Source organism: Buceros rhinoceros, unplaced genomic scaffold (assembly GCF_000710305.1).
Source record: "Buceros rhinoceros silvestris isolate BGI_N320 unplaced genomic scaffold, ASM71030v1 scaffold38661, whole genome shotgun sequence".
Classification (NCBI taxonomy): domain Eukaryota; kingdom Metazoa; phylum Chordata; class Aves; order Bucerotiformes; family Bucerotidae; genus Buceros; species Buceros rhinoceros.
Window position 1 is genome coordinate 4,988 of NW_010393150.1, and position 5,279 is coordinate 10,266.

A 5,279-nucleotide genomic window follows, 5' to 3' on the forward strand; every position below is an offset into this window, starting at 1 on the left:
GCCCAAGGGTCGGTGCGGACCCCACGCCGGCCCCCCCCTCCGCGGCCTGTCCAGGGCACCCAGGGTACCCACTGCTGCCCCCACCGCACCAGGGACAGGGGCAGCCTTCCCCCGGGAACAGCTGGCTCCATAGCCTGGCTGGCTGAGGCGCCGCATGCGCCGAGAGGGACCCGGTGGTGCTTGGCCAAGCAAGCTCTGGGCCATGTGTCCCAGCTAGAGGGCTTCTGTGCCCCTTGGCAGCAGGGTGAAGCTGGCAGCGGTGGGGGATGAGTGAGGTGGGAGGCAGTGGGTCTCTGAGCCCACCCCCTCACCCTTGCAGGTCTCCTATGTGAAGGCCATCGACATCTGGATGGCCATGTGCCTGCTCTTCGTCTTTGCCGCTTTGTTGGAGTATGCAGCTGTCAACTTTGTCTCCCGCCAGCACAAGGAGTTCATGCGCCTGCGCCGGCGCCAGCGGCAGCAGAGAATGGTGAGTGCCCCCCCAGTCATGACATCTGCCTATCCTCAGCCACTGAGGGGACACCCCGGGGCTGCAGGGCCAATTTCTCAGCAGCTGCCAGGGCAGGCTCGAAACTGGGTTGTGTCCCACCACATGGGGCTTGCGGCTGGCCCCTCTGGCACATCGGGAACCCACAGGCATCACGATCATTCTGCCTGCCTGAGCAGGTGCCCCGGTCCATGTGAGCACAAACACACCCAGAGTGCTGTCCTCCTCCAGCTGGGACATCCTCAGGCTCTGCTTCCTCCAAAAGCGCAGAAAAATAAGCAGCGAAGGTGGGGAAAATGGCCTTTCCCCTTACCTGCAGCCCCAAGCTCAGGCTCCTCGCTGTGCTGTAGCAGCGACAGGGGCCCACTGCTGCGTCAGGGTGGTGAAGCACTGAGGGGAAATGGTGGCACACAGGGACAGGATCTAGGCTGCACGCAGGAGTGCAGCAGAGCCTGGAGAGACAGGGTCCCACGCTCTCCGGATGGCCCTCCCCTCCATCAGCCCACTGCCACAGGCATCAGACCTGCCGTCCCGCACTCAGATTCTTGCCATAAGCACTCGGCCCACTGCTGCGTCAGGGTGGTGAAGCACTGAGGGGAAATGGTGGCACACAGGGACAGGATCTAGGCTGCACGCAGGAGTGCAGCAGAGCCTGGAGAGACAGGGTCCCACGCTCTCCGGATGGCCCTCCCCTCCATCAGCCCACTGCCACAGGCATCAGACCTGCCGTCCCGCACTCAGATTCTTGCCATAAGCACTCTCAAGGAACCAGACCTCCCTGGAAAACACGAGTACGCGTGTACAACACACAGGCTCACAGCGCCCTGCGCAGCCAGATCCCTTCAGCACGTGATGAAGAGGGATCCCTGCGCCCAGAAACTGCTGGGGGGTGCTTTTTCCCACTCATGCAGAGCTCCCATCCCCCTGGTGTCCCCATCCTGGTGCCAAGAACCGCTGTCCCTGGGGCTGGGGCATAGCCTTCGGTCACCTGTCGTGTTGCTGTTTGGTGCATCCTGTCGGATGCCTGAGCAGGGGTCGGCCAGCCTGGGGTCCCTGCAGCAGCTGGGCAGCTGGCACAGTGGCGAGCACCCCTACACAATGCTCTCACAGCTCTCCAGCTCCCACGTAAAGTATGACTCCCTGGCAGCCCCCCACGCAGTGCAGCGCAACACAGCACACCCCAAGCCAGCCAGAGCCAGCCACAACCCCCGCTCCCCAAAGCAAGCCCCCCAGGAGCCAGAACCGGGGCACAGTACAGCCTGCGGGAGAAGCAGGGCAGTGATTTGCACAGAGCATGTGCCCACAGGGTAGAGCTGACCCTCCCTGGGCTGAAAAGAGATTTGAGAGAGGAAAAGGAATGGAGCAGGTTTCCCTGCAGACACCTCTGCTCTGTGCCTCAGTTTCCTCTTCTGTAAAAAAGGACCCGCGCAGCCCTCTGCCAACAGATGAGTGTTGCTGGGGCAGACCGATGGCTGCAGCCCGGATTCCCAGCCTGTTCCCAAACCTCCGGCAGGGTGAGGGCTCTGCTTGCCCACTTTTCTTGGTGCAGGCAAGTTTGAGGCCCCCCCCCCTGCCTGCAGAAACTCCCGCATGGGCATTGCTCAGGGCACACAGGCGCTTTGCAGCTTTGAGGCCAAGGGGAGTAGTGGGGCAGGACGGGCTGGCAGGGAGATGCTGGGTGATGACTGCAGGTCCAGGGAGGATATCAGGCCTGGTACATCCTCACCAACCCATCCAGCCGGGGTGGCTCGAGCCTCCCCTCTTCCATCATCAGCCCTAGCATGCTGGGAGAGGCTGTCTGGCTCCCTTCAGCACTACTCCCTTGCTCCCTGGTTTTCACAGCCCCTGAGCACCAGCTCCTGGACCCGAATATCCGCCAACCAGGGCAGGGAGGGGGAGGCTTTGCTGAACCCAGAAACTATCTGATGGCTTAAAACAGACCAAAGTGGACAGCTGCACCCTGAGGTGAAGGCTACAGAGCCACTCGGGGGTGCTGCTGGCGAGGCACAGCGTGCAGACAGGAGCACACTGGGTGGCTGCTCGGTCAGAGTGGAGCAGAGCCCTGCTGCCTGCAGCCCCTGCGCTGGTGGTGCCTGACGCAGCATAGCCCAAGTGCTGCAGCCCGATGACAAATCTCTCCCACAAAGCTGGGCCCAGAGCTCCCTGCACCCACCCTCCACTCCCAGTTAGAGCCTCAGGGCTGCCCCACCCCAGCTGGGAGGACCAGCTCTCCCAGTCCACCGCTTCCTCCCCAAACACCCTGCCTGGGTCCGCTGGCTCCCCAGGCTGGGGGAATAGCTGCTGCCTCCCAGGGCACGCAGGGCACCCCGCTACCCCACCCCCAGTGCACTCCCCGGGGCAGACCCAGGGCAAGAACTTGGCCTGGGGCAGGGCAATAAAATCCCGTGTGAATGAGAACTAATCATCTCAGCAATTCAAGCGGCTGCTGCTCTTCCCGCTGAGAGGTCTTGCTTAGCCAGCAGATTGCTGAGTTAAAGATGCCAGGACACAAGTTCTCCACATGGGAGCCCCCTTGCCAGCTGAGTGCCTGTGCATATGACCTCAGCGAGGAGGGTGCTTCCAGTGGTTTGGAGGGCAGTGCCAGTCGGCGATGGCATTTGGGATCCAGCACCCGGGCTGTGTGTGGTTACGGTGCAAGACAAGGAGCTGCCCAGCAGCATGCCCTGGGAGAAGAGACCCACTGCAGCCAGATATGGCACTGGCAGGAAGAGCCACAGAGACCAGATGAGTGGTCCAGGAGTTCAGCAAGAAGCCAAATGTGCAGCCCAGGCTTGCACATGCCAGTATCCCACCAAACCTTTGAACACACAAATGCCCCTCAGGGCTAAAAGCACAATACAAGGCATATAGTAAGGATGTCAAGCTGTGGCTGGGGAGGAGCACAGGCACTACTGCCTGGCACCCGAAGGTCTGCCAGGTGAGCAGGGCTGGGCTGCGAACAACGGAAGTGGGCTGCGACCCCGAGGGCAAGGGCAGACAGCTGGCTCTCATAGCATTTTTGCAGGGTGTGCAGCCCCGTGGGCATGCTGCCCTCCCTGCAGCCCCCCGCCAGCACTGGGAGAGACATGGTGTGAGCAAGGGCAAGAGTGACCAGCGAGGAGTCCAGCTCTCTCGGCCTCCCCACCCTGCTGCACCAGGCAGACCCCAGCAATCAGCTGTGGGGAGAAATGGGGTCTGATCTCTTGGAGGGACTGGACGATCCTGCGAGCCCTGATAGCAGCCAGGCTCCTGCACTCCTGCCCAGCTGTGAGCAGCCCAACATCCAGCTGTGCCCAACACGCTGCTTGCCCCTTCCTATTGACTGGCACAGACACACTTCCACAGTGCCGCAAACCCCCCTGCCGCAGCAGTGCCTGCAGCCCTGAGCTCCCTGCACCCCTGTGTGCTCTGCACCTCAGTGCATCCTGCACCCCTGTGCCCTGCGCCCCCACGCAACCCGCATCCCCAGCCTCCCCATGTGCCCGTCTGCCTCCCCACTTCCAGTTCATGCCCATCCTGGCTGCTGGAGAGCTGGGCTTCCCAAGCCTCGGAGCCGGAGCTGGGAGGAGGCCGGGCAGGATCGGTTGGGCTACCAGTGTCAGCGTTGCCCTTGGATGCACCCCTAAAACACATGCCGGGTGACCAGGCAGTTGGCCAGTGCTCGCCCCTCACGCTGTGCACGCTGCTGCCTGCCCCTCTCTCCCTGCAGTCTGCCGCCTCTGTGCCTTTGTCTGCACACCTCAGGCTTTCTGAACAAGCACCCAACCTAGCGCTGGGCACTTACATGACCATGTTGCCTGGTGGGGGGTGTACACAACCATGAGCGCCTGCTCACCCTGCAGTGCCCACGGGGTTGTCCTGGCTGACAGCCTCTCCCTTCTCCAGGAGGAAGAGCTTGTCCACGAAAGCCACTTCTACTTGCAAGGCTATGGGCTGAGCCACTGCCTGCAGCCGAAGGACAGGGCTGGGGAGGGCCCCGGCATCTACAGCCCGCCCCCGGCCAGCCTGCTGCTGCGGGAAAGGGAGAGCCTCCGCAGGCGCTACATCGACCGGGCCAAACGCATCGACACCGTCTCCCGAGCTGTCTTCCCCTTCACCTTCCTGGTCTTCAATGTCTTCTACTGGGTTGTCTACAAAGTGCTGCGCTCGGAGGACATCCACTTGGTGCCCTGAGGCCCGGAAAAGCATGACTGCCTCTTGGTCTGACCCCCCGAGAGCACCCAGGTGCCATGAGCTCAGCCAGAAGCAGGTTTCCCTCTGTCCCTGAGCAATGACACGGCTGGGCTGGGCCTCAGCGCCTGGGCATCTGGCAGCCCCCACGTCCCCTTCAGATCACTGAGCCCCCAGTCAGCAACCCCAGGTCCCCATGGTCAGCTGGAGAGAGGGACCCATCCTGCCTGCTGCATGGTGTCCCCGGTGGGTACTCAGGGATGCTGCACTGCCATGGGACAGGGGAGCCCCTGGTACTTTGGGATGCTGCTCAGCTGGTGGCCAGGGAATAGCACCTTCCAGCCAAGCACCCTCCACATTTCCACGTCAGGCTGCTGCTTCTCCATGCTGCATCACTGAGCCACGGGCCATGAGAAGCCAGGGGAGAGGCTGCAGTCCTCTCTCCTCCCCTGACCCATAGCTTGGTTGCAGGAGACAGCAAGCAGCACACTTGCCTGTGCCCAGACTGTGGGGGTGCAGAATATGGCTCCATAGCCCCCAGCCCAGGATGGACAGGGCCCCTCCAGCCCAGCCCCAGCCAGCTCCAGCATACCGCAAAGCAGCCAGTCAGGGATGTTTCCTT

The 5,279-nt window shown here is 62.5% G+C and overlaps 1 protein-coding gene across 1 annotated transcript in view; it reads left to right on the top strand.

The window, feature by feature from the left end:
- The window catches only part of LOC104501024 (glycine receptor subunit alpha-4), a 7,103-nt gene extending 2,443 nt beyond the window's left edge, over positions 1–4,660 (top strand). Inside the window, exons 7-8 of the mRNA XM_010144758.1 lie at positions 320–469; positions 4,373–4,660. Coding sequence (XP_010143060.1) covers positions 320–469; positions 4,373–4,660 — 438 coding nt within the window. The remainder of the gene's footprint in view (positions 1–319; positions 470–4,372) is intronic.
- The last annotated feature ends 619 nt before the right edge of the window (positions 4,661–5,279 follow it).